The sequence below is a fragment of the Denticeps clupeoides genome, chromosome 19 (genome assembly GCF_900700375.1).
Source record: "Denticeps clupeoides chromosome 19, fDenClu1.1, whole genome shotgun sequence".
Classification (NCBI taxonomy): Eukaryota; Metazoa; Chordata; class Actinopteri; order Clupeiformes; family Denticipitidae; genus Denticeps; species Denticeps clupeoides.
Genome location: NC_041725.1, coordinates 15758332 through 15784442, shown reverse-complemented (window position 1 = coordinate 15784442; position 26111 = coordinate 15758332). Strand labels below are relative to the sequence as shown.

General features: G+C 47.4%; 1 protein-coding gene across 1 annotated transcript in view; it reads left to right on the top strand.

Moving 5' to 3' along the window:
* Window positions 1-24881, top strand: part of nek7 (NIMA-related kinase 7) — a 52408-nt gene extending 27527 nt beyond the window's left edge. The window contains exons 5-10 of the mRNA XM_028962493.1: window positions 2081-2191; window positions 3883-3991; window positions 5774-5881; window positions 11486-11580; window positions 21138-21251; window positions 22513-24881. Coding sequence (XP_028818326.1) covers window positions 2081-2191; window positions 3883-3991; window positions 5774-5881; window positions 11486-11580; window positions 21138-21251; window positions 22513-22614 — 639 coding nt within the window. The 3' untranslated portion in view covers window positions 22615-24881. The remainder of the gene's footprint in view (window positions 1-2080; window positions 2192-3882; window positions 3992-5773; window positions 5882-11485; window positions 11581-21137; window positions 21252-22512) is intronic.
* The last annotated feature ends 1230 nt before the right edge of the window (window positions 24882-26111 follow it).

Below are 26111 nucleotides of genomic sequence, written 5' to 3'. Positions count from 1 at the left end.
CATTACACCAGCCCACCTCCAAACAGCTCATTTTGTGGCAAAAACCGGGAGCCGTGCCTTCTACCTCACTGCACAGTCCCAAATCGAAATAATGAGGGAGGCTGCCGACGTCCGGCCGCGCAGCAGTCCCCTCGTCCGTCCCCTGTCAGCAAGCTCGGGTGTTGACGAGGAAATGTCTTCTTCCTGTCTTTGTCGCTTTCTGTCTGTCTGAGTGTCCTTTGTCCTCCGGATTTATTGTTTTGATTGTTACTAATTGCATTATTAGTGAACTAGTGTAAAATTATTCGACAGAAAGTTCCTCAGTGTTTGTCCTTCTTTTTCTTTAATGTCACAATTCAATTTATTAGTGTAAAACCTGAATATTCCACGTAGGGACATGAAACAATAGCTGATTCACAACCTGGAAATCTCACCTTTTACTCAGCACAGCATGATTCCTGTAACAAACGACATCAGTGCAAAAGTATCACGTGCATATGTTTTTTGCTTTCATAAAAACCCAGATTAGCATTGCGTTCTCAGCCCTTTGACCTGCTGTGATTCAGCCACGAGCTGGCTTTAATTATTCCCGTGCTTTAACCCATTGGTTTTATTGCGAACCGAGCACCTCGGCTGGTTTCAGCCCGATCCCAACCTCCTCCTCCTCCCTCTGATGATTTAAATGGCTTCCAACGTCTAAGGGTGGATCAGCAGCCTCCGTACATCACATAAATTAACACGATCAAGCTGAGAACCTGAATGTAGGCCGTCACAAACAGAAGGACTTTTTAAAAGCGTCGTTCTCCAAGCCAAAGCGAGGGTGAAAGCTGCCTCGTGGCGCCAAGGGAATAAATAAGAGGGGAAAAAAGGAGAGAAAGAAGCACGGCGCTCCAAAAATTTCATGTTGCCGTTTGTTTGTTTGTCTGTTTATTTATTTCTTTTTTATTGCGCATCTCATGTCCCCCACATTTCACGGCTCGCCAACCGAGTGCATGGAAGCGCGAGCGAGGGCGACATCGGCGGGGCTGCGCTGCCAGAGACGAGCTTGCTCCGGCCGGCGAGCCCGAAATACACTCCTCCTCTGATGAAGTCACGCGCAGAGCGCGGCGTATCACTCCTCAGCGTGAACATTTCTTTAATAACGCCACGCTGACGCGTCAGGGCCCATCGCCGGCCGCCCCGGCCCGTCTCCCGCCTCACCATTCCTGACGTGAAGGCGGCCGTCGCCCCTCTCCCTCTGGCCGCCTTCGATTGACAGACTTTGCTGTCTTTTTTTTCCTCTGTTGTTCGGTAGGGTGCCATTCTTTTTGTTTATCAGTCCGGATGCTTTTACTTATTGACCAACCAACGTGAACAGAAAAGAGAGGAAAAAAAGAAAACGGGAAGACAAGGGAAGGGGGGAGGACGTGGGAATGCCACAGCATGGCCTGCTTTTCTTTGCCAGCAGTTGTTTGCAGAAATGCCACAAAACCCGGACACAGACAACGTGCTCTCATGTCTAGACCTCTGTCTGTCCGCCTGCTTGCCTGTCTGTCTTTCTGTCCTTCTTACTCCATTAGTTGTCTTTAGACAAGGTGAGCGAAGATAATGACATATTTTTTCTGATATGTATCTTGACGTATTAACCTGTTGATTTTATGCAGAATACGTCCAATTGTGGCCATGGGGCTTTAAACGTGGATTTTATATTAGGCATCAAGGATTTTGGTAATAGTTTCATCAAAATAGTAGCTGCTGCCTTCTATAAGATATTTTTTTTTCATGATATTATTACTAAAATGGGTCACAGCCATTTACTTTATGAATTTATAATTGATTTTATTTCTGACATTTTAAGTGCACTAGTATGTTTGAATGCAAACACAAGGTCCCTAATTGCCTTGTGGTTGCATTGCAGTTGCTTATGATGCAATGCTAATGATCTTGAAGCACTTTCCTAAATTGGTCAGTGAATGTGCATGCAAAATCTGCAACCCATGCACCTTTGTTGCAAAACACATTAGACCCAAGATGCTCAGGCGGCTTATCGCTACACAACGAGTAGCTCCTGGCAGGGCTGTTGTCCTGAATTACGCTGTTTATTTTCTTCATGTCTCCACAGCAATTGAATCACCCCAACGTAATTAAGTACCACGCATCATTCATCGAAGACAACGAGCTCATTATCGTGTTGGAGCTGGCGGATGCAGGGGACCTATCGCGCATGATAAAAGTAAGTCGTAGCCAGTGTGCAGAATTTAACCACCGTGTGGTCAGCGGGGATGAGTCGAACTTGTTAATCTCCGCATGCTGTTACGTTCGGCGAGCTGCAAAATTGTTGAAGGTTACACAGCAGGCGAACCGGATTTACCCGTTCGCGCAGTTAACCTTAACCGCGAGAGGCGAGGGTCAGTCGTGTTCATCCACGGCGAAGCAGCTTCCACTGACTTGGCCTTGGCCTATTTTTTTTCCGTCTTTCTTACAAGTTTTGGGAACTCAGCAGTGACGAGGATTTGACACCTGTCCCACGCCGTGTTAAAGATGGTCCTCCCTGAGATGCAATAAATAAATGAGCGAAACCTCGTCTGGCATAAAAGATGCATCATGCAGCAGAACGACCGGATGTACGGCAGAGGAGTGCGGAGGTTGAAGCTGCGTAGCGCTCGATCAGAAGTTTAGCAACGGTGCGGATTAGATATGGGTAGAAGATTGGGACATGGATGAATTCGGCCAAACGCACGGACGCTGCCTGGCTAGAGTGCAGAAATCAATTTAGCGATGGCGTTACTGTTTTTAGATGTTAAACAGTGTCGTTGCAAAAATAAATGCCCCCCCTCCTCCCCATAATGAAATAAATACCACCTTATGGCAGGCCATATGTAAAGCAGAATCTCCAGAATGCACGAGCGCAGCATTTTTTATTCTTTTTGATATCATCCACCCCCGTCGCCACCCCCAATCTGAACCCCGAGTCTCACCCCACCCACCCTCTCCGTTCTCTGACCATCTCAGAATTCAAATGAAATCAAGTGGTCCTTGATTTGCATGTACTTACAGAATATTGCATGTGCAGTGTTTGCTTTTAAAGGCATAGAAGGGGGCCAACGCACTCCCCCATTGACATCAAACAGCCCTCTGATATGCAAATAGAAAGGGCTGAGGAAGAATAGATCCACAGGCTTTTGTTTGGATGTGGGCCAGGGATTCAGTGGCTGAATATTGCATTTGGAGCCACCCCGGATTATTATCATGGAAAAGAGCAGCCGAGAAACGGGCACAATGGGCCGTATTAGCGCGACCTGGAATAACGCGGTTCCCTCTCCCTCCATTTACCTGCGCCAGTTTATATTACCACACCATTACTGCGCTATTATTATGCGGGCAGAAGAGTAATTCGCTTAAGCGGGGTCTGTGGTGTTCCCCAGTTCTTCAGTATTCCACGGGATGCTTTATTCTTACAAAATAATGTTTTTTTTTGCTCTGTGATAATTATAAAATTGTGTTCATTTAATGGAAATATAAAGTGAACTTTTTAAAGTTTCGTTTTTTTTTTTTTTTAAAAATGGGTCATGGTATGAAAATATCCAGTCCAGTTCCTGGCCTTAGACTGTTAAATCCAGGGTTTGGTGGGATTATGTCTGACACAATCTGAAGAAAAGGCCAGTTGGTCCTCACTGCTATCTTTTCAATATTAATCAATAACAACAGCAATATGTGTCTGCTCTTATAACAGTAATCACGCAATTTAGAGTACTAACAAAGCAGATTCGCAACCATGATGCAAATGATGCAAACTCATTAGCGATGCAATAAGAATCAGAATATCGACATGTACTTGGTATAACATTTATGATGTATGCATGTTGTGTTGTTATTGTCGGGGTGTGCGTTTGTGCAAGTGATTCTGTTTCGGTTTGATAACAGCATTTTAAGAAGCAGAGGAGGCTTATTCCAGAGAGGACAGTGTGGAAGTACTTTGTGCAGCTCTGCAGTGCGCTGGATCACATGCACTCTCGACGTGTCATGCACAGAGGTATGAGTCTGCGCACACACACAAAGCCACACATGCTTGCAATATAAAGAGAATCCAGCCACTGGTGGATCCATAATCACGTTTTTCGGATTAAAGAGGGCACAGTGGACACCAGTGATCAAATTCATATGCGAAAGTCACCAAGATGTCACAGATATTTATTTTATTCTCTTAGTAATATTTTTGCCAATAAGCAGCATTTACATTTGTGGCATTTATCAGATGCCCCTTATCCAGAGCGCCTTACAATCAGTAGTTACAGGGACAGTCCCCCTGGAGACACTCAGGGTTCATGTCTTGTTTGGGGACACAATGATAGAAAGTGGGCTTTGAAGTTTGTGGTCGTCTGGTTCAAATGCAAATTCAACTTTTCTGTTTTGGAAGAGTTAAGAGTTATAAATTTCTGTATTTATGAGTGCTGGACACAGATCGCCCATTCCACTATTTAGAAATGGTTGTCCACATTTTGATCCGCAGACATCTGCATCCTTTTTCCAACGCGATGTGCTATGCAGCTACTTGCCCGCAGCTTGTATCTTATGTCTGATGTAAAGATCTCCGAATCATGCCCACCACGGTCCCCATCGAGGCGCGTTGAGATGATTGGAGTTGACGCGATGGCTCTGTGTCAGCCCGCCATCTCCAGCAGGGGCCGAGCTGTTGCACTCGGTGCCATTACTCCGCCTGTCTGTACCGCGCCACGTTAGCGTAGCCCCGCTCGCCACGCTCTGTCAGGCTCCCTGGAATTCCCTGTTGCATCGCTAATTGGTTAAAGTCTCGGCGGATCATCTCGGGTCTCCGCTCAGCCTTCCTTCCCCCCACCCCCACCCCCTTGCTCCTCTGCTCGGTGCCGCCAGCAGAGGTGTGAAACATCTATTCTAGGAGTCCTGCTGGTCCAGGTTCACCTCTGTCAGCTCCCTCATCCCCCAGCAGAGTTTAGCTGCGCCGGCTCTCCTGCCAAATTCAGCCCTGGCTGAGCGGCGGTCTCCAGAAAAAAAAATCACGCCACGTCCTGGCCGCCGCCTTCATCTCCCACGGCGTCATCACGTCGCCCGCCCGTTCCACATAAAACAGATGCACCGCGATCCCCCCGCGGTTCAACTTTCGCATTGCACAGCACTTTACTGGGCCGTGTACGCACGCCACACCGCGCCTCTCACCGATGCTCTCGGGTCAGCTTGGGCGCGGTGAGTAACGGGGGAGGTTACGAGAGGGTCTTCAGGACAGAGCGGGTTTAATCCGTCTCGCCTCCCGCTCCCCATCTGATGTGTGTTATTGACCAGTTCAGCACGCGCGTATATAAATGTGGTTGTGCGGATCAGGAACGGAGGGGTGGGGTGGGGTGGGGGGTGTGGTCAGAGCACTTCATTGGTCCCAAGGTGTTGAACATCAAAGTTTCGGTGTTTATGGGGGCATATGCTTCCAATAATGCCACCCCCATTTCACCCAGTGTCTGCTTCAGACCTCTTAAACGTGATTTAAACCGCCGGCCATTAGTCTGAAGGGGTCGGAATCGCCCCTAATCACCTCAGTCCAGTTTACATTTAGGGCGTGTGATGTAACATCGTGCTTTTGGAGGTTTACGTTCTGCTTTTGTCACACCATGATTTATTTTTTTGTTTTGTTGTTTGCCTGTGCCCTCTCTTGTATGTTGTCTTTTTTTTTTGTCCCCTCAACACAAAGCAGCCGCCTCTGGCGTGTGTGTGTGTGTGTGTGTGTGTGTGTGTGTGTGTTGAATATTAAGAGCCAGCCTTCTTCCCCCCCCCCCCCCCCCCCCTGCAGATATAAAACCGGCGAACGTCTTCATTACCGCTACTGGCGCCGTAAAACTGGGTGACCTGGGCTTGGGCCGATTCTTCAGCTCCAAAACAACTGCGGCCCACTCCTTAGGTAAGCCTCATCAACGGTCAGCTAGGGGATAAGGGAACAAGTAGAAGCAGGATGGATTTGATCAGAAGACGCTAAGGAACCTGCCGCCATGAGCCGTGGGGCTGAGAATAGGCCAAAATGCAGCTTCATTTAGCTCTTTCCTGTTGCTGTGACCCCCTAATATGTATAAATTGACCAATTATATATGTACAGATCCAATTTGTATTCCCCCTAAACACACACAAGCACAACAGCATCTTAGTGTATATTTGGTCCTCTGAAGAAGCACTTAAAAATTAAATACATTGCAGCTTCCTGCTCTTTCTCACTGTCTGTCATTCTCTCTTTTTTATCTCTCACACCATCATGAAGACACACAAAAACATGCGGCCAGATTTTAATGAGTTACGGTAATTTAAAATGTCCGCGTATGCTTGTGTGTGTGCTTCCTATATTCTCAGTGACCTGCGGCTTAAACGTTTTTCTCATTTTCAGCCCGTCTCCCTCGCGGCTTTTTTTGCGGCCAACGGCGGCTTCTAGGTCACCGGATCTAAGCCATGTACCCCGCTGCAGTCTTGCACTGCGATGTACGTTGCATGAATTAAACGTATGCATATATTGACACAGCATGTCGGCGGTATGTATGATGGCAATGTGGGTTGAGAAGATCGCCGCCGATTAAAGATAAATTCATTTCCTTGGAGTCTGGTTTGACACGCGGGGCTGCTTTTTTATTTTTTAAAAAAAGCAGCAGAAATGAAATTACTGTAAAATATTAGATTTTTATCCCACCGTTAATAGCTGGATGCTGATGAGACGCTCTTAAAAGTTGAGGCCACAGCGCCCTCTGCAGGGCGACTCAGACACACACATAAATACACGTACTGACACACACACACACACACACACACACACACAGATCCATTTTATGAAACATTGTACATATATGGGGGGAGAGAGAGAGAGAGGATTCGCTAGTAACTTGTTAACGACCCGCTTTAAACAGATGCACGTAAGGCCGCATTAGCAGCGTGAGACACACACTCGCATACGCGCCACGCTGCAGCCTCCCCGCCGTCACCCGTGCCCGCGCAGAATGGCCTCGACACAAACAGCCTTTCCTCCCGCTCTCTCGCCCGGCGCTGTCACTTCCCGCATCCTCTCTGATTCATTGAGTCAGATCAGAGTGGTGGATGCGGTGCGGGTCGGTTAAACCGGGCCCTCGGAGTATTTTTGGACATCCCTTCAGAAAAAAAATCCTCCAGGGCTGCTCAGCGCTGGCGGATGAAAAGTGCACGTGTTTGATATATAAAAGATGTGGAATTGGAAGACAGACTGGGCATGATGCGAGTGTGTGTATGTAATCATCTCGGCAGGCCGGGCTTGCAGTTCATCAAGGTGCGCGCGCCCGGCTGGATGTCAGCGTGCGCGGTAGTTGGTCAGGTCGGTAGACTCGGTCTTTTGAATGTTACGTGAAGAGCATCCTGTGTAGTGTGTAGTGTCGTGTGTGTGTGTGTGTGTGTAATTTGGTATAGGAATGCGTCCATCTTGCCTGCGCGCGTTGCTGCCTGGCAGAGCTGTGCTCTGTGGCAGGGTATGAAATTCATGAGTTTCTACATGACAGGTTAAACTCACCCAGGGGCATAGAGACCCGGGATCTCCGTCTCCCCTTTGGGCTGAGTCGACCAAAGCCTCTCTCTCTCTCTCTCTCTCTCTCTCTCTCGGCATGGCAGTGGTGAGGCAGGCTGAAGGTTGACAGTTGGATCTGTAATGAGAGTGAGGAAGAGGGAGAGAGAGAGAGAGAGAGAGAGCCCGCTATGCTTGAACACTGGGGGTTTGCGCTCAGAGAGGAGGTCCGCTGGAAAGCGACGATCCTCTCCTGTCAGCACCCCAACGCCCCCCCACAATCCACGTCTCCCGAATACCCACCCCCACCACCACCAACACCTACCCCAGCCACTGCCTTTAAACCGCGGCCGCTCCGCTGGGCTCGGCAGCCCAGCAGATGCCAGGAAGGAGAGGGGCAGGATGTAGGGAGATGGGGGAAGAGATCACACTTTTTTTTTTTTCTTCTCCGCACCTCCAGCCGGGGGGCGTCTTCGTTTAATTAAAAGGGGGCGGGAGCGCGGGAGAGACAGAGGGGTGGGGTTATGAAGGAAAAAGAACAAAAGGAAAAGTGAGGAATGAGAGATGACCGCGAACAACAGCAAGTGCTCCGTTTGTGTGTGTAATTCACACACATCGGGAAGCTGGTGATGAAAAGTCAAGTAGTTCGTGTTTTTATATTAATAGAATTTTAATTAATTAAATGGTGCTGTTGCAATTACAAACACAATCAATATTATATACAAATGTAAATCTTAAAATTTTACTTATATAAATCCAAACTGTACATGTATTACATGTACTATATTGGGAGATCTGCTCAATTACATTACATTTACAGCATTTATCAGAAGCCCTTATCCAGAGCGACTTACAAGTAGTAGTTACAGGGACAGTCCCCCTGGAGACACTCAGGGTTAAGTGTCTTGCTCAGGGACACAATGGTAGTAAGTGGGATTTGAACCTGGGTCTTCTGGTTCATAGGCGAGTGTGTTACCCACTAGGCTACTACCTCCCTATTGTCACTCTAATGTTTACGTCGTGTTAAGTAGGTGAAACCCGGAAGCCGCATTGCACATAAAGTTTTACATTTGAACCATGTTAGACGTAGTGGATATTTCCTCTCTGTGAGGATAACTTTATGAAATTCCGTCTCTCACCCTGCATAGCACAAAACGAACCTGAAATCGCTGATGACGTCGCGATGCGTCTCATCCAATCACAGCACCGGTCGCAGTTAAATTATAGTTACTGCAGACGCGCTTTGTGCCTTGTCAGGTTCTCGTGGTACGTAGGGGTGCGGCAACTCCTAATCATGGAAATCAATCCCAACACGACTTCCAATTTATCTGCATGAATAAGTAATGTGTCCCTGTTTCACTCTGCGACCGAGATGATGCTCGTGCGCGACTATTAGCATATGAGAGGAGTCTCAGTTTTAATCACATAATAATGGATGTTAAGGGACGCCGTGTAAATAGTACCAGGAGACCCCCGGCATTTTCGGAGATGTGCGTTTGACGGCCGATTAGAAAGAGCTCAGTGGCTTAGAGAAGGTTAATTGCAATGTTACGTAATCATAGGTTGCAGTCCATTATTTATGAGTGAATGTGTAGTTTTATCATGGTACTTGTAATGGCTACCCAACTACCGTCGCCGATTATGAGACAACATTTCATTGAAAACTACCGTAGCGCAACATGCACAAAACATGTCCGTGTGGCTCTCTGAACTGCAGAAACTCTGACGGATTTGTAATTTGAACGTAAATGTATGTACATAAATGTATGTATAACATGTACACACACCGAAAATGTTTGAGATTGGCGTATGGTAATGTGTCTTGGGCCACAAAGCTTCACCGCGTCCTCATGCAGGGCTCAACAGGGTCACATTGAAGTGTGACGCTGGGTAAAAATCTATACAAACTGAAATGGTGTGTGTTCATTCGCATACGGAGCACGGAAGTGAGATACGACCACAAGCTGCCGCACCTGGAGACACGGTCTCGTGCGGGGTGTGGCCGGCTCAGCCGGGACACGTGTTAACAGGTTTTGTTTTTCTGAGATGCACCGGGGCTCCTGTGCTGAGTGAACAAGGCCAAGTGTCTCAGCGTGTGTGTGTGTGTGTGGATACCTGCCGTCCCGATGATCGTTTGGTTAGATGTTCTCCACCACCGGAGACCCTCTCGTACACCGGATCTAAGCCTCTTGTGCCAGGGCTAAACTTCTGTAAACTGTGAGCATTTGTCAGGATTTTTTGAACGCATGCTGCCTGTCTCTTCTTCCTCGTCTTCGCCCTCAATCCCACCCCCCCCTCCCTTCTGCTGGTGCATCATCAATCTTTCACCGCACTCCAACTGCCTCTTATGACAGTGCCGGCAAAGAGCTCATCTGTGGGCTGAACGCGGAGCTGCAGGAGCGCCAGCAGCGGGCCGCGGCCGATCTCCGGGGCCTTGCCATTCTCTCCGCCTCCCCGTGTCCATTTCTCACTGCCAATTACCTGCTTTCGCTCTTTTGCTCTTTTGTCTCCCTCCTCAGTCTTTGCCTCAGTTTCTTTCTGCTCTCTCTCTCTCCCCCCTCTTCTTCTCATCCTGTCTGTTTATCTTTTCCTCACTCCATCTTTTGGGCTTTTTATTGCGTTCCACCTCCTGCTTCCTCTGTCTTGTCCTTCTCTGGGTGGTGCAGTGAATGATGGCTTCTCGGAGTCGGCGAGGGACAGATATGAAACATACTTAAGAATTTACAGGTAATTTTTTCCCCTAGTGCAACTAGGTTAGAAATTATGGAACAATCATTTTCTACACGCTCACCTCCACTTTCTCTCATCACGTTTGACAGAAAACACAGAAAACAGTGAAAAGCTAGAAATTTTAATATAGAGCCGAGCCAGAAATGTACTGGGTATTGAAAGCCAGTTATTTTTATTAAAGAAATGAAAGACATTTTAACATTTATCGGTGTATAAATGTGGCAGGTGGCCGAAAAGCTGTAGAGGTTTCTTTTTTTGGGTGAAACGGGAATCCCCGCAGTCTGGCTGCACCTTCCGGCAGCACCGAGCCATAACTGCAGTACATGGAATAGCCATCAACTGCTGGAATGTCTTTGGCATGACTGGCGCAGCTTTTGGTTTTCATCAAATTTCAAAGCTGGTCGGGAGTGGAGAAATATATCCGCGTCCTGCGTGTCGGAGCTTCGCTCGCAGCGGCCCCTGCTCTAAATCACCCCGGGCGCGGACTAATGAGAGCTGAATGACGGGGCTCCCAGGCCTGCCTGCTGGGGACCTGGGACCTGATTTACTGTGCAGAGCGAGCTGGCCGGGCACGGGACGGCGTGTTTTAAAAGCGTATAGGGCCGCGTGCATTCACGCTCAAATACACACTCGCAAACAGGCACAAACGCACACGTCCACGCATGCGCGCTTATACGCGGTTTCTGCGTGCAGCAAGTACACGCGGACACGCGTTCAGCCTTCTGTTGTGTCCACACGTCTGCCTGTCTGTCAGGCGTGCACCAACTTTACTCCGATCACATGCAATCACGCGCACACATCTGATTTTAAAATACAGACGCTCCTCGACAGTGAATGACCCATGCGCCCATTCTGCCCCAGGCTGATGGGGAAGAGTAACCGTTCTCACTTAACATCCGGACTCCGCGGCAAGAACACTTCGCAACGGATCAATATACGTCGCTCCCGTGGACCCACACTGACAACCGCAGCTGCTAGCTAGCAGACATTCACATCCCCAGCACCTTCGACGCGACCTCCTGTAATGCAGCGGGCGCGTCATTTTACGAATGTACGTGGTTTTATGGCTTTTAAAGAACTTCCTTTCCTCCTCAATATGCGCATCTCCGGCTTCTTCTATACCTCCTTGTCATTGGAGCGTCCATGGGTGAACTGCAGCATCTCTTTCCAGTGTCTAGTTCAGCAGGAGGAGGGAGGGGGGGGCGAGTGAGCATTAGACATGGGCGCAGCGGATGCTAACTTCCTCCTTTCTTCCCTTCTCTGTTCCAGTGGGCACCCCCTATTACATGTCTCCAGAGAGGATGCACGAAAACGGATATAACTTCAAGTCTGACATCTGGTCGCTAGGTTGCCTGCTCTACGAGGTAATGCACAAAGAGAGAACCCCCCCTTACACACACACACACACACACACACACACCAGGAACATATATACATCATGCTGTAGTGTTTGTCTCCTTTCAGCCCCCACCCCCTCTCTGCCACAGCAGACATAACGGGGTCTGTCGTGAAAATTGCGGTATGGGTTTACACTTTATGAGGTAAACGCTCTGTGCAGGGTACCTGGAGAGTGTTTGAAGTCGGCGTGGGGAATTACGGTGACGTTTACATGTGTTTTAGATAACCGGGGCCATCTTGCCCTGAAATGATTCTGACTACAAACATTTACAAAAAATATGTATAGTCTAACACAGTCGGCTGTCTCTGTGGTTTAGCGGCAATAATAAGTAAGACAGGGTGCACATTTTAGCTCATCGTCTCTCAGCTACAGCTAACCAGAAGAAGCCTGGCTTAGTTTAATTTACCATTGTTGAAATACAGCCTTTCTACTAAGCTGCTGAAATCTGTTTTCACACACCAGTACGTACAGTACATACATTTGCATTTATCAGACGCCCCCTATCCAGAGCGACTTAATCAGTAGTTACAGGGACAGTCCCCCCCTGAAGACACTCAGGGACACAGTTGTAGTAAGTGGGATTTGAACCTGGGTTCTTATGGTTCATAGGCGAGTGTGTTAACCACTAGGCTGCTACCACCCTTACGGGTTAATGTACGGGTTAATGTCAGGAATCCGGCAGGGCAGGGGAAGAGTAGATGCAATGGCTCGACAGGGCACACAGAGCAAGGTAGAACACAATGAGGACACATTTATACACATGACAACAGGTGCACGCAATACATACATAATGAACATCAAACGCGGATATGGAGCGCCTCCAATAATCCGGCTATGACAGTTCAGTTCAAGTCACACCCCTGGCACTACGTTTTGTATGACGCTTGAAAATATGGCCTGATGCCATTTTTATATCCCAGTAATATTGTACTATAAATGAAATGTAATATTAAGAGCATGCTGTGGGGCAGTATGGCGATTAAGAGTGGACTGATGCAATGAAAAGGTCCACAGACTGGTGAGGTCTTCTCTTCAGCAGGATACCTTAAGATCGTTACCAGTTACACTGTCGGCTTGGCGCACCCCCAGACCCAGATCTGAGCGCGCCACGTCTAATTATCCCGCCGTCTCTTTGTGGATGTGTTTGTGAGCTCCATCTTCTCTGAATACCTGAATTTGAAGACGGGTTGCCACACTCAATTGATCCGTATTGATCTTCTTTTGTTGTGTGTGTCTGTTTTCTGAGAGCATGAATCTTTCAGCTGTTCCCGCCTTTGGGCTCAAGGAGAGAAGGAAAATCATCAATACCTGCGCATTGTATCCTTGTATCTGCATCTTTTATTCCTTTTGATGGAGGCTCCCCTTTAGAGGCGCTATTTTGCCAGAGCGCGGGGGGGCTTCTTGGCCAGCTGGAGGTCGTTGCCCTGGCGACACGGGGATGCATGGCATGTGTGCAGTGCCGGCTCCCCAACCGAACTCGTCTTCCAGGAGATCTTGGCCTTTGCGTTTATCGACACCTTCACGTCTACTCAAACCTGAAGAAATGATTCTTCTACATGTTATTGCTGCGTTTGACCCTTCTGAAGGTCTCCAAACGGCGCGGAGTAAAAACAAGCCTCGTCTTGACGTCTTTATCTTCCACCCTGGCCCGCCGGCCAGCCCCTCTCTCTCCGTGCCGCGGAGCTTTTCTTCTCTTGGATGGAGACTTCCTGGCTCGTTCCAGCACCGACGTTCTCCTGCCAATAGCTGCAAAGAAGACTTGGCCGGAGGCCGGCCGCTCTCCGGAGCGGGCAGCATATGCTGTTAGCGTCAAGCTAGCAATGGTCTCCGCGCGGGGAGACGTAGCTGGCTCGCGAGAGGGCGGTAAAAGTTTGGGTGCCGGGCCGAAATCCGGAGTTTCCATCCGATAATGGGCCGTTTTACAACCACTGGAGTCAACGGTCTGTCCGTCTGAGGCCAGAATAGAGTCTGTCTAGCTTCCTCCCTCCATATTTCTTTCGTCTATAGCACGTCTATTCCATATTTCATTTATCATTAATCCTCCGTGTTTTTTCCGCATCTCCAGTTTGTATTAAAGACAGACGTGTCCCGTTGGTCTGTCACTGGTCTCTGTGTGTTGCTCTGCTCTTTGATGTCCTATTAAAGCAGCACTAATAGCTGTGTACCATGGATTTTGTGGGATTTATACTGGCATAAATCTGGCCGCAGTGCCTTGGCCCGACTGCGTCCTCATGGCCCGAAAGTGCCGACCTGCACCTCTGTTAAAAATGTTTTACGGTTCCTCGCTCTCGCCCCCACCCTCCCTCCATCCGTACCTCCTCAGATGTTCTGAATGGAGTTGCTTGTCATCCTGTGCCAGGTTGGGCAGGTGAAATCAAACCGTCTTCTCACGGAGAGAGGGGGAGTCGGGGCTCCTCTCCTCTGCTCTTCTCATCGCATGGCAATAATTCTACCTGAATGATGAGGCTCGAGAACCCGAGAATCATGCCTGAGAAAATGCTCCTAAATGTCATTTGTATGATCTGAATGCAGATTTTTAAAGCCAAAAAAATTACAGCTTAAATTACTGCAAAATTAAGGACGGGCGATTTTTTTAAATAACAATTTAAACTAACCTACATCACTTTATACATTTCATATTCAGATTAATTTTCTCTCAAATTAGCATCTACTGGACCAGTTTGTGGTGTGTTGTGGCCCTCCACCTGTTGCCAGTGGCCTTTGCTTTTTATTTTTATCATGCCATTAGGCTCCATTTTATTTTGCCCGTTCATTACAAGTCTTTTCAGCAATTAGTAGTTTTAATGAATCAACACATCTTTACATACTTTTCTTCCCAAGGCTGTTCCACCGGACCTTTTGAACATTTGTAGTAGCGGATTATATATATTTTTTAAACAATGATTGTGTGCTGCCTAATTTTTCGGAAGCATTTTGTTTGCTCGAGGAGCAAAGTTGCTCCACCAGCTGTTTTACAATCGAGCAAATTCCCACACTGTTATCCCACAGTTGTGCTGAACTCCACGGACTAGACAGCTCTAATAATGTTCTACAAACACCCGTTTTTCCATCCAGCAGTTTTTTTTTTTGTTGTTTTTTTGCTGAACCGACGTTGTTTTGCATGGTTCTGCTGTACAGCGCTCATGTTCCTTAAAGACGCTGGAGGAGCGAGTGGGATCGGCGGGGAAAGGGGGTTGCCTGGCAGCCCCCTCGGCATTCTGATGAGCAGCCTCTCCTCCATGTTTTACTAATGATGCATAAGAACCGTTGGTGAAATTGAGAATTTTGAGCTTCTGTCTAATTCCAGGACGCTGCCTCCCGCACCTAGGCAAGTTGAAAGTTGCCGAGTCGTGAGCGGCGGCGGCGGGATCGGGGATGTATATTTAATTGGGGTCCCTCCGCTCAGCCTTGATTAATATATCATTACAAGTGCTACATGAAGGACCCCGAACCGGATGAAACAGTGATGGATTTTTCGCCCCGTTGTTCCGGCGCATCGCTCGCGCTTCGGGTACGCGGGTGCGGGGCGGTGCGCGGCCGAGTCCCTGTTTTAATTGGCATGCAGGTTGGGGAGGGGGAGAAGAGGAGGAGATCAATATTAATTAAGCGAACGGCATCCCCCCCCCCCGGCGAGACCTTCACGCCGAGCGCGGCGACACCGCTAACGTGCCGAGCGCTCCGTCCGCCCGCGGCTGCATGGGGTTAAAGGGCAACGATGTACAGCAGAGAGGTGTGTGTGTGTGTGTGTGTGTGTGTGTGTGTGTGCGCGCACGCGCAGCACAGACTTGCGCCACCAGCCCGACAGCAGGCCAGCGGTGCGCCAAGCGGACGACCCCGGAATACCAATGAGGGCGGGTGTGTGCGTGGGGGGGCCGCAGCGCTCTGTGTGGGGGGCGCGGCGGGTACGGCGGGGCCTGGGGGTCAGGGAGCAAGTCAATCATCTCGCCCGTCGGCTCGGCAGCGCTGAATCAAATTAGCCTGAAAAATTCAGGGGCTGGGAGACGCGGGGCGAGCAGCTGTCAGGGGCTGCAGCCCCCGCCACTAATGAAGCAGATGAATGGTGCAAAAACTCCAAAATAAAAACAGGACAGTTGACATTTTTCATCTGTCAGAAGCACAAGATGCATGAAAATACGCCGCAGCGGCTTTAACCCTTTGCTGGGTGCAGATGTGCCTTTTCTCTCTTTTTAAATTTATTTTTTTTTTTATGAAAAACCTCAGTAACACTCTCCCCCACACACACACACACACACACGCACACAGGCACTCTTTCTGTCTTCCTGACGAAGAGGCCATAACCCCACCTCTGCCCTCTTCCCGTTGTCCAGCACACACACACACACTTTTTCTTCAAATCTTTTTTTCAATACACATTTTTTCCCCCTATACTTGGAACTAGTGTCGTCAGTTTCACTTTAAGTTTTCCTTTCGAAGACATACACGCTATCACACAATGTGTACTTCTGTTCATGTAAAAAAAAAAGCACACACACACAACTTAAAAAAAAAGTGCTTTACACATGTGTGCACACACATTTAGAGGTACACTGTTATAAATTATTGCTGGAATATGTACAAAATTTCCCCAACCTACACACACACACTCACACTCTCTTGATTACTTGGTTACACTAGCTTGCTTGCATGTACACACATACACACACACACACACACACATATAATTGAATCTTTTTATAGTAAGCTTTTTTTCCATACTGAGGACTAGCTAAATACACCAACTTTCACTGAAAGCTGGTGTTTTGCTATCTTTGTGAGAACTATATTTATATATACACACACACTTTCAGTTTCTCACATTTATAGACTTGTAAACACAGGCTTTGTGTGAGTATTTCTCTCTGGAGCGCTCTCTTTCACACAGGTGCAGTGTCTCACATGTGTGCACACTTGGTTACACACATCCAGACACACACTTGCTCACACGCATGCACACACAGGCACTGTACTCTGGATGCATTTCCATTTTTGCCTAAATAGCTCTGTGCGCTTTGCTGCGCTGTAATTATTCTGCGCTAACAACATGCAAGAGCACTAGCCTGCTGAACGCTGCCAGATGTTACTGTAAACAGCAGAGTTTCTTACCCATAATCCCACTGGTGCAGGCTGTACAAATCCTCAAATTCAAAACACCCTCTCTCTCGCTCTTCCTCTCAAGGAAATGGGGAGAAGGGGGGGGGGCGCTCTGCTTGGGGTAGTTTATTTCCACCATATGATACGGGTTTGGTCCGAGTGTGTGTGCAGATGCAGACACAACACAAACACACACACACACACACAGGTAGTAATTCACTCACACACAGGCACAATTACTGTCACACCCGGTGCCAGTCGTGGTAAGTGATGGGGCGAGGAGGCAAAATATCAGGTAGAGGTGGAGACATGGGGGGGATTGCGCTGACATGCTACTGACTGTGTGAGTGTGTGTGTGTGTGTTTAAATATTTACACATCTACCACTGGGTCAGAATTTATGAGTGTGTGTATGTAAGTAAGAGTTTCTGTTATCACGAGAATTCAACTGTTGCACATAGTAGTTTTATTTTGGTGTCCTGTCTTAATTTTAGTAGTGTGTCAATCTGTCATTTTAGTCTTTATTAGTTTTAGTCACGTCCAGACTCATTTTAGTCTAGTCAAGTTTCAGTTTACTAAAAGTCTGAGCGCCCTAGTCTCATTTTAGTCAAGTTTAAACTAGTTTTAGTCAATGAAAATGGTATTTTAATCTCTCTTTTTTGTAATGCAATTCTATTTAACCCAGTCAATATAGTACAAATACCCAGTATAATAGACAAAAACAACATTTTCTTTTAGCCAAATCAATTTCATAATTAAAACAAGGTTATCTTATTATTATATATTTGTTACCATATAGCCTCAAGAATACCAGACAAAACACTCTGATTTGTTGCTTGTTTTTTGACCACATATTGTTTTCGTTTCCACTTCATTGTAAAGAATAACCCAAGGATAGCTTCGTAACTTTCTCCCAGCAATCTGCTAAACCACTAGCACATAGAACTGTCTAGTTGATGTAATTGGGATCCAACCCAGTTCTTCATTATTTACTGTTATTAAATGCATTTTAAGTTCAGCTCTATACATCTGTAAAGCTCTTTAAGTTCTCAGATGTCTTTGTTAAGTTAGGTGGACTGTGTTAGGAGCTTAGGAGTTATCACCTTCATCCTAGGACACAACATGTAAATATATATATTTTTAAAAAGGCAGTTTTCACATGACAGCAGAGATGCAAAAAAAAATAATAAATGAAATGAAATCTCAGTCAATGGGGCCGGTTGCACCGTGCTCTCCGAAATAAAGCAGAATGACACCCACTGATGCTTTCATGGTTCCAGCTAGAAATAAATCTTTCAGGTCCTGAAAGTATTTTTGTGTGAAATGCTTTGAATCGCTGCAAACCAGGCGTGCAACACAGAACTGTTGTCTGCTGCGGTGGATTTTTCTGTGCATTCCACCTCCTTGAGCAACACCTGCAGGCAAACGAGGGAAACCGGACCGTTTTAATTGTTCAGGCCCCCATGTTCACACTTTTGGATACTTTAAACGGAAGTCGCGGAGTAGACGTGTACATGGTGTACTGCGGGGAGAGGGTGTCGGACTGACTGACTTGCGCGTTGACCGAGGTGGCGGCTGATAAAAGTTGGGGTTAGAAGTGTCTTGTTTCCTGCTCCCCACTGAGTGTGTGTGTGTGTGTGTGTATGTGTGGTGTGATTAGCGGGTGTGTGAAAGGGTGAGCGAGCGCGAGGCCAGGCGCTGAAAACACACTGATTCGCTTGAGGAGCCCCGGCGAAGCCCCTGACAACCCGGCCGCCTCTCCGTCTCGCTCCGACACGCAAACTGCTTGCACTCGCCCCTCTGTCCTCCACTGTCATTATAATTGAGTTCTCGGCTGCTGTGTGTGTGGGTGTGGGTGTGTATGTAATTTTACCCGTATGATGCTTTAAGAGAATAATTAATTTCAAGTGGTTCAATTGAAGTCAAATGTTTTCGATCAAGCTAATAGTCTGTAAATTTGCACATTAGTTCATTTTTACAGCCTGGTGTAAAGTATCGGTGAAGTGGAGCGTCCCATCGTTTTGTTGCAATCTCCCCTCATCTTCCTTTTTGAACTCGCAAAAGCCAAGAGAAGTTGGTCAGAAGAACAGCGGGAGCGTTCTGGAACGTACGAGACCAGTGGCCCAGACACAGGAAGCCCTTCAAACTCAATTTCAAACCGGTGTAATTCATAAATTGATTGACAGATTAGGTGGAGCAAACAACACTTGATCAAAGTTTACTTCGGAATGAGATTTATGTTACCGGGCTTACAGACTGCAGCCTCTTCTCCGGGTTCATCTATTTTTGGGGTTTTTTTTTTTTTTTTTTTTTTTTAGTAGTTGTTGTAATAAAAATAAAAAAATATATTTTTGGCAGTCGCAGACTTTTCTGCCCACGGGGCTGACTTTTCGACAGAGCCGCGTTGAGCTGACGCCTCTCCTCTGTTGGCTTTGTTGGTAAAAAAAAAAATTAAAAAAAAGTATTTTCGGCCGCGCAATAACGAACCCCGCCGCGCGTTGCGCGTAATGACGTCCGGAGCCGCTCCCCGCCTCGCCACTGCTGGGACAGTAATCATTTGCAAATGTCACCGTCGTTTTTTTTTAAACGCGGAGCCTCTTTGTTTTTTACGCCGGAGCTAGACTGATGACTTCCATGATGCCCGTGTCCCACCCACCCCCTCCACTCGTCTTTTTGTACCATCAGCACAAGACGGAGCAGTGTCGCTAAGCGCTCGGCACCAGATGTGTGCGGCTAATTGGCTGCGCGTTGTGATTGAGGCTCGGAGGTGCGTCCGTGTGTGTGTGTGTGTGTGCGCGTATGTAAATGGATCCCTCTCGCCGGCCCTGCTTCATCATAGTGACAGTAGCGCGGTTTAATCACGACGCCGCCGCCGCCAGCCAGCCAGCGATGACGGTGCGTCCCTCCACCTGTGAGCCCGACGCCCCGCCCCGCGCTGCCGAGGCCACTCGGCCCGGTTGGCCGCGGGGGAAACTTGGTGGGAAGTTTGGACTCTCCGCCGAGTGCTTCTGCGCCATCCCGTGGACAACTCTCCAGGGGCTGCGTCCGCCATCCTCATCATCTCGCTGTCGTGGAGTGTGTCAGATATACAGGGTGGGCCATTTATATGGCCCTTAATAAAATACCTTAATAAAATGGGAATGGTTGGTGACATTGAACACATTTTATAAAAAAAAAAAAAAAAAAAAAAGTGAAGTGATTGTCACATGTGATACACAGCAGCACAGCACACGGTGCACACAGTGAAATTTGTCCTCTGCATTTAACCCATCACCCTGAGTGAGCAGTGGGCAGCCATGACAGGCGCCCGGGGAGCAGTGTGTGGGGACAGTGCTTTGCTCAGTGGCACCTCAGTGGCACCTTGGCGGATCGGGATTCGAACCGGCAACCTTCTGATTATGGGGCCGCTTCCTTAACCGCTAGGCCACCACTGCCCCATAAGTGGTCAGAAACGTAAATAAGTAAATAACTCATGAAAGAATAAAGTTACATTAAAACCATTGTTTTTCTTCTGCAATTACCAATAAATTTCATGTCACATGACCCTCTTCCTATTGAAAAAACAAAAGTTGGATCCAAGATGACCGACTTCAAAATGGCCACTATGGTCACCACCCATCTTGAAAAGTTTGCCCCCCTCACATATACTAATGTGCCACAAACAGGACGTTAATATCACCAACCATTCCCATTTTATTAAGGTGTATCCATATAAATGTCCCACCCTGTAGTTTGCTGGTATCTGCTGGGGGCTCTGCAGGTGCAGTGGGATTGCTTCTTCCAGGCTAGTCACCATTTCTACTTGTCTTTACCAGCTTAGCCAACCAAACACGATGGTAGATAATTAGGAAATGTGGCAGCTAAAGATTGTTATTGCGGTGTGAACAGTCAAATTGTGACAAGCAATGCCTTCTGTAATTCGCATTCAGTATTTCATCGTTTTAGCCTGGCTCAACCTTATTAGAAATGTACCTGTTACCTGTTTATAGTGACGTTTGCGCTATGGATCCCATGCTACGTAGCATTAGCCTTTAGTCTGTGTGAGTGAGTGAAAGACGGGAGAGACGTTGAAGGGATGTGTAGTGTCTGCTCTGCTCTGAATGAGACCATGGCTGGAGAGACGGCGGGTCTCCAAAACCGTTCCTCAGTCTTCGGCTGACGCCGAATCTAACAGGCTGGGCAGACGACACGAGACTCTGCACTGTCACGTGGTTCCATCGGTGGGATTTCGTTTTTAATATGATTTCTTCATTGTGCCAGAAACTCTCCTTTTGTCGCTAGTTCATGTATGAACACTTCGTGCTGCCTTGAATTGAACCATTTTCTTTAATGGCTTCTTCCGAAATACACCACACCTGGTTCATAATGCTTATTGCCGTGGTTGCAGTACTTTCTCACCGTTCAGAATTCTCCCGTTCTTCCCTCTCGGCAGATGGCGGCCCTGCAGAGCCCCTTTTATGGAGACAAGATGAACCTGTACTCGCTGTGTAAGAAGATCGAGCAGTGCGACTACCCCCCGCTCCCGTCCGATCACTACTCTGAAGAGGTACGTGTACGGCCGCGCCCTGATTGGCCCCTCAGACTTAACGCTTCGCCACCCTCCTGGAACGCAAGGCGCCAGCGTGTACGCGCCCCGCCTTCCTTCTGCACGCCTTCTAGCCGCCGAGCGATAATGCTTACAGGCGCTGCAGAGCTGCGGTGTTGAGATCATGTTATGTGTGTGTTATATATGTGATAAACGGCTGAGGTTCGGAAAACAAAAATTACATTGAAAAGTTGTGGTATAGCAGCGACTTTCTGTAATTCAGTAATGTAAAGTTGCCTAATAAGGGTAGTAAGCAAAATGTGAGACTTATCGTTGTCGTAGTCCAACAAGACATGTCACATCAAATAAGATCATCGGACCTTTAATTGCGATACGTAATTACAATGCTAAAATGCTCCAGATCTGTAATTTGTCTTAGACTCTCTTTAACTTTAGTTCTATGGTTATAGGTCTTTGTTATGATATTAGCCCACATTTAGCATAAATGCGCGACCATGTCCAGTCATGTGACTGCAGGATGTGGGCAAGGGCTGCACTACCCCCTCGCCCATTATATTCCCCCCTCCGTGCAGTGATCCCCCGCTCTGTCAGGGTGGGAGAGCGGGTCCTGCCTCTCCCCGTGTGCCTGTAAACAGCGCTCCTGACGGAGAGGCGAAAACTGTCAGCCCCCCGTCTTTGTTGTGTCATTTACCCATCGTCTACAGATCGTACCCTTCCTCACCTGACACATACACACACACAGAGAGAGAGAGAGAGAGAGAGAGGCAGAGACGCGCCGACCCCCCAATACCACGTTCCGCGGAGCGCATGAATATTTTACATATCTGCATCTCTGACACCTCGCCGCCGCACCCAGCAGCTCCCAGCTAATTTCCAGGACGCTCCGCCGCATTTGCATTTCACATAAGCAAGGGGTCTGACGCGTGGCAGCACTGCGCTGCTACGGTTACCGCCGACAACGGCGCCATGCAACAGCAGCCAGGCCTTCCGCGGCGCACCGGCGGTTGCCATGACGACCCGGCTGCGTGCACATTCTTTTTCTTTTGTTTCTTTTTTTTTTTTTTTTTTCTCTCTCTCTCCTTTTTAAATAATGGTGCGCTGCCGGGGAGTTGGAGCGCCCAATCAGACTCGATTTCGGCATTCTGTATTTATTTCAGTTTTTAGGTGGATGTTGAATACAGACTGTAAATTTTCTCTTAAATATGATGCTGTTCAATAAACCAAACGCTCTCTCTCTCTCTCTCTCTCTCCTGTGTCCCAGCTGAGGAAGCTGGTAGATATGTGCATCAACCCCGACCCTGAGAAGAGGCCAGACATCACCTACGTGTACGAAGTGGCCAAGCACATGCACGCCCGGAACTGAGACCTCATGTCCTCTGTGTACTGTGCTGATCCTCTGTTTCTACTGGGCAAAAGAAAAAGCAAAAAATACAAAAAAGACGACCGACCGAGGTCTAATAAGTCCTTCCCAAAAAAAATAATCCACGCCACCCTTCATTACCCGTGCCTCAGATGCTATCAAGAGTGGAAAAATCATTCCTGTCACATTGGTGCATCTGATTCAGTAGAGTCCATTGCAACACAAGGCAGATTTTCCGAGAAGCGAGATGTGCAATAGCAAAATTGACATTTTTTTTTTTTTTTTTAAATGATCGTTATCTCCCTCCTCCTGGCTGTTGCCATGTTAGAATGAATGCTGTTAATTTTAATGAGGTGAAGACACCATGCCAGGGGTGGTCCTGGTGACCTTCAGGAAGCATCCTGTTGTCCACTGGCTCTCGTGGTGCTGCACATGGCCGGCGAGCGATTAGATGGATGCCATTGGGGTGGTGCAGTGCTTCACCGTAACGTCACCGGTGTCCCCTCAGCATGTTGTAATAGGCACTTCTCTTTATTATGGAAGTCAAGACCGTTGTTAACCCACATGACGGTTCTGTTGGTGTTCTTAGCACATGGTGTTCGCTGTGACCTCTTGTAATAGGCAGTGTGTGTGCATCATGAAAAGGACAATGGCTGGAACCGAGAACATCTCCTCCGGGGCGTACCGGCATCCCTTTTTTTTCCCCACTCTGCAGGGAATCGGCGCGTTAATTGAAAATGACTGTTGTCGAATGTTTTTCTGTTGTAACATCTGTCCGTCATTGAGAAATTCCCGGCGCCGCGGACGGCGTCTGTGCCGTGGGGACGGCACTGAGATTCCCAGCAGAATCCGAAAAAAAAAGAAAAAAAAAAACGCCACCTGTTGTTCCACAGCAGCCCATTTACAGCCCCATTTCCACGAGGAGACGTCTAGTGGATCTCCTCATGCTTCCACTCTCACGTTACCCGCGTATGACTATGCGTAACCCCGGTTACAATAAAATACGCTAATTCCCCGAGTAATAACTCACCTTTCAGTCCCGAGCCAGGGTTAAACGGTGAGTTTTTTCATTTTTTACCGCCTTCTCATTCCCGTACTCGGGCACAATGGCGCAGCCTGGAGAGTGTTATCAGTGTGGAGTTGCGTGCGTTTGTAATCCAAGACCCTGCTGCAAATTAAATTAGCCGGCGCAGCCTAGCTGTCGGCGGACGTTAGTCTGCGAAATCGCTAGATGCCATGTAGCCGAGCGCGTTCGTCTTGGGACGACTGTAGCGCAACAGCCAAAGACCTCGGACTTGTTCACGTCAGCCGCAGCTGCTCTTGTGTAGTTTGCACATTTCATTTTACCAAAATACGCAAACCGGTAAGTAAACAAATGAAAGGGCTTTTGAAGGGCCAGGGTAGAATCCCTGTGAAAGGTACACAAGCGTTGCTCACCAAAGCGAAAGGCCTTTCTATGCGTTCACTAATGCTTGGCTTGTGTGGTTAAACGCCTCAGAAGGCGGGAGAGGCTGTGGCCAGCGGGGCCTGTTTCACACAAACACAAGGAGGAACGTGTCTGTCTGGGAACTAAAAGGAAAATGTACCGTACGGAAAGGTACGTCTGCAGACTCTCTTCCTTCACAATTGCACTTTTCGTTCTTCTTCTTTCTTTCTTTTTTTTTTTTTTTGTTACGCTTCGTCCTGTTAGAATACGTAGAGTATATTACTGTTCATACTGTCTGGTTTTCTATTTCAACGCATTTAGCAAATTCCATAACACTTCAAATGCAACGTGCCTCGTGCGGACACGTGAAAGGATAAATTATTTGCCTGTTAATCTTTTTCAAGTGCGTTCCTGTTCATCAGAAATATGTAAATGTACTATATAAGTGGGTTTTTGTGTGTGTGTGTGTGTGTGTTCACAATAATGACATCTGAGTCCTGTTGCCTTCAGAGAAGATGATGCTTATTTGTCCTCTTGTAGAACCCAGACTGCACGGGCTGACTTGATATTAACGTGGTTATATACACTTCTGGGTGGTTTTTTTTAATATAACAGAAATGCTGGGAAACACCTCAGTTATGGGTGACCATTTACTTCACACACACATTTACATCAGGAGTGTGTGTTTTTCCTATCTCTCGAAAGGCTACATGCAAATAAGCAACTTTTCCCCATCATTCTTGTGTTAATATATACATTTTTGTTTTTTTGTTTTCTAAGAGAAATATTAATACCCTGTTCGCTAATGAAATAAAACACAAATAAATAAGTTAAATAAGTTGAAGTTTGTTTGTTTTTTTTCCTTCCCCCAAGGCAGAGAGAAGACTCTGATCATTTGAGTGTGCATGGTTGCCAATTAGACGCTTATTTACTCGACTTGATGAAATTAGTGTCTTATTTGCTCTCGTGTCAGTCAGCGCCAGCGTTTGCTCTTCCCCTCCTGCGTTTGATGCGCTTTATTTGTACTCCTCCTCGCCCAAAGCGTTATTAGTAGGGATGTTGCGGCGTGTGTCATGCCGGCGCCCTTGGGTCTCCCCCCTTCGCACGGCGGCTCCCACGTGGGCTTGGGAGCGGGATGGGAGCCCTTTAACATCCTGTCTAATGAATTCCTCCAGGAGGGGAGAGTTCAGGCTCATCACAAGGAAATTGCTCCCCTGACACCAGCAGCGCACTGCAAACAAAAGTCAACCCTTCCTGCATTGATATGCAAGGTTTGTTTGCTGGTTTGCACCTTTATGAAAGTTGTTTTTAATCTCGACAACAGGCAGGATGCCGGTGTAAAGAAAAACCTAGAAGAGAGAAAACCAAACAAGTAAATAATTAGAAGGAAAGTTTCACTCCGGAAGCGTCACTGTTCACGCGTCACCAACGGTGAAGGCAAGACGCGCTGGTCCATCTAGTGGCAAAGTTATTCAACTGCATTCCACGTCCCCTCCCACGAGGACGTCACCCACTCCGGGCTGACAAGGCTGCAGTCTTAATTGTTGTACGAGCATTGATGAGGTCATCCACACGCCTTTATTGCTCCTTTGGAACGGGATAAAAAGCTTTTACAAATATTTCAAAGATTTTATGTCACATGAATAATAAATAACCATAAAAGCATACAAATAAGCAAGCTTAGAAAAAGCTTTATTTAAACACTAAATTTCATACATGGGAGTAAACTAAGTGTGCGTGTTTGTGAGTGTGTGTTTGAGAGAGTGTATATATATCTATAAAAGTGAAAGTGAAAAGTGAAGTGAATGAGCAGTGGGCAGCCATGACAGGCGCCCGGGGAGCAGTGTGTGGGGACGCTGCTTTGCTCAGTGGCACCTCAGTGGCACCTTGGCATACCAGGATTCGAACCAGCAACCTTCTGATTACGGGGCCGCTTCCTTAACCGCTAGGCCACCACTACCCCATAAAGTTGTTTAATGTATAACTTGTTATTAATAAACTTTGGACACTATATATATAGATATATATATATATATGTGTGTGTGTGTGTGTGTGTGTGTGTGTGTGTGTGAGA